At 54.0% G+C, this 2947-nt stretch overlaps 1 protein-coding gene across 1 annotated transcript in view; it reads right to left on the reverse strand.

The window, feature by feature from the left end:
* Positions 1–470: 470 nt before the first annotated feature.
* ANKRD33B (ankyrin repeat domain 33B) overlaps positions 471–2947 on the reverse strand; it is a 73533-nt gene continuing 71056 nt past the window's right edge. The window contains exon 4 of the mRNA XM_003789548.1: positions 471–1324. Coding sequence (XP_003789596.1) covers positions 471–1324 — 854 coding nt within the window. The remainder of the gene's footprint in view (positions 1325–2947) is intronic.

Below are 2947 nucleotides of genomic sequence, written 5' to 3' on the forward strand. Positions count from 1 at the left end.
AACAGAATTTTAAACAAAGCATCTTCAGACAAGTACGTTAAAACTGCTTTAAATACAAAGAGCCTCATCACTCATAAAGTGCTGCAAATTTGATAAATAATGATTATAAATACAAAATTATACAGAAAACACCCTCTGATAAATCAGACTAAAAATATTCTTAATTGAGGTTCTTTAAAGGGAGACTTTTAGGCAAATTGCCCATGGAGTGTACTGATTGCTAGGGGAACTGGTTTTAGGCAAATTGGTTTGTGCCATCTCCAATCCCCTGATGCGAGCAGCCTGGACAGACAACTTGGAGATCTGTGACCCTGGGTGGGTCCAGGGAGTGTTGCAGCGCAGCAGGGCCCAGGGAGGCGGCAGCGCCCCAGACCCTTCCTCACTGAGCCCCAAGCGGGTGGCGCCCTGGCCCACCCAGCGCTGCCCCAGGCTCTGCACCCACGAGCCTCTGGCCCCGCCAGGCCCGGCCCTCACGTCCTCTTCCTCCAGAGCGCCCCGCGCCTCTCCTTCTTTTCCTTCTGCGCCTCGGCCAGGCGCTTCTTCTCAGCCTCCTCCGCCTTCCTCTTCTCCTCCTTGGCCTCCTTGTACCGCCACTTGGGGATCTGCAGGTGGGCGCTGTCCTTGGTGCTGGCTTTCCGCGCCGGCCGCTCGGGCTGGAAGGTGGGCGCTGGCGCCTTGCTGATGCGCACCCGGGGGACCACGACGCCCGGCCGCACACTGCTCCGCCTCAGCAGCTGCAGGGGCAGGAGGCTGGCCTTGCGCGAGCCGGCCCCCCGGCCCCCTGGAGGGTGGACAGGAGCGGGGGTGACTCCCGGGGCCCCCGCACCGGAGACCCCCGCGCCCTGCGAGGTCCGTAACTCCTGTTCGATGCCCTCCAGCCTGTCCCTCTCCTGGGCTGGGGTGTCCTGCTCCCTGCGAGCCGCCACGATTTCCTGCACCGCCAGTCGCCTTTTCCCCACACATGGAGGGCTCTCGGGGCACACAGTCTGGCAGACGATGGCCACGGCGGGGCTGTAGATGCTTGTGGTCATGCGGACCATGTGGTCCAGGACGCCGCCATCCTCGAGGCCCGGGCTGGAGCGGGAGGTCAGCGCGGAGCGCACGAACTCCGTGAGCCTCTGCAAGCAGTTTTTGGAGCCTGCGGGCTTCACTGACGCCTCCAGGGGCAGCGGCAGCTCCGGTTTGTACTTTTCCCCAAACTGCTCCGGGCAAGGTCGCTCCAGCAGCCTCTGCATGAGGCGGACCGCCTCCACCCTGCCCGTGTAAGTGGCCCACTCCTGGGACGACATCCCTCGGCGGGGATCCCTCGCGTGGACATCGGCCCCTAGAAAACAAAAAACAGAAACAGGAGTGTGTAGCCGTCAACTAGAACTTTGCCCTCCCAAGGAAGAGAATGGAGCAAAGTCACAACTTCCAAAACCTGATGAATAAACAGACTCCACCCTACACTATGTGGTTCCTGGCATCTGACCCACACTTGCTGCGTTTACTGTTATGACACAGCCCACCTTTTAAGGGCTCTGTGTGATGGTTTATCTTTCCTTAAAAACGAAATCAAAAACAAAAATATGCCTGAAGTCAGCACCAAAATCACAGAATTTTTTTAAAGAAATAAGATAGATTGCATGGCTTCCCATCAATGGAGAGAAGGCCAGACAGCAAAGGTGACCTGCAAATCTTGAAAGATGCAGGTAGAATGTTCTAAAAATACCAACAGTGTCAGTGACCTGAGAACCACCTGCAGTTGCATTTGTCATCTCACCTTTTTTTGAGACAAGATCACACTCTGTCACCCAGGTTAGATGACAGTGGCATCAACAGAGCTCACTGTGGCCTCAAACTCCTGGGCTCAAGCAGTCCTCTTGCCTCAGCCTCCCGAGTAGCTGTGACTACAGGTGCCCACCACCACATCCTGCTAATGTCACTCTGAGGGGACTGCTGTGGGTCCTTGTGGGAAGGGGGTGGTTCTTCCCTTCTCAGACTGAGTGCTCAGCTGGCCATGGGCCTGTCACCTTCACCATTTGGTGGGCTTCTTCAGGACAGAGGCCAAGTCTTCCTCATTTCTGTTTCCTCAACACACGTGACCCCGCTGGTTAGGAGGCATGCATTTGACAAAGGCTTGTCACACAGTGAATGGCAGTCACAGTGGCTGAGGCACCTGCCTAAGGCACAAAGCTGGTAATGGAAAAGAGGTCTCAGACCTGGGTCTCCTGGCCTCAGCCCCATGCACTTCCTACCAGCCAGCAGGGCAGGTGTGATGGTCAGTGTTAGTTTTAGTTTTCTGTGTCAACTTGGCTAGGCTAGAGTACTCAGTGATTTAATCCAATTTTAATCTAGGTGTGTCCCCGAAGGTATTTTGTAGCTGTGGTTAACATCTACAATTGGGGTGTGTGTGTGTGTGTGAGAGAGAGAGAGAGAGCCCATAGTGCAGTGGCTTGGTCACAGCTCACTGCACTTCCAACTACCAGGAACACATGATCCTCCTGGGCCAGCCCCCTGAGCAGCTAGGATTACCCTAGCTGCTGCCACACCCAGCTAATTGTTTCTTTGTTTGTTTTTTTAATTTTTATACAGATGGGGTCTTGCTGTGTTGCCTAGGATAGTCTCAAACTCCTACCTCAAGTAATCTTCCCGCCTTGGCCTCTCAAAGTGCTAGGATTACAGGTGCGCCCAGCCTTAATCTGTTGACCTTAATCAGCCTTAACCGAGGAGATTGCCCTTCATAATGTGAGCGGGCCTCCTCCAATCAGTTGAAGGCCTTAAATTAAGCAAAGCCTGAGATTTCCTGGAGAAGAAATTCCCAGCTTTTGTTTAGACTTAGCAACTTAGGCTCACCACAATCACGTGAGCCAATTCCTTAAAATAAATCTCTTATTATACTCACCCTATTGGTTCTGTTTCTCAGGAGAACGAGAGAGAGAGAGAGAGAGAGAGAGAGAGAGAGAGA

The sequence above is a fragment of the Otolemur garnettii genome, unplaced genomic scaffold, assembly GCF_000181295.1.
Source record: "Otolemur garnettii isolate 467f Iridium unplaced genomic scaffold, OtoGar3 scaffold00033, whole genome shotgun sequence".
NCBI lineage: Eukaryota > Metazoa > Chordata > Mammalia > Primates > Galagidae > Otolemur > Otolemur garnettii.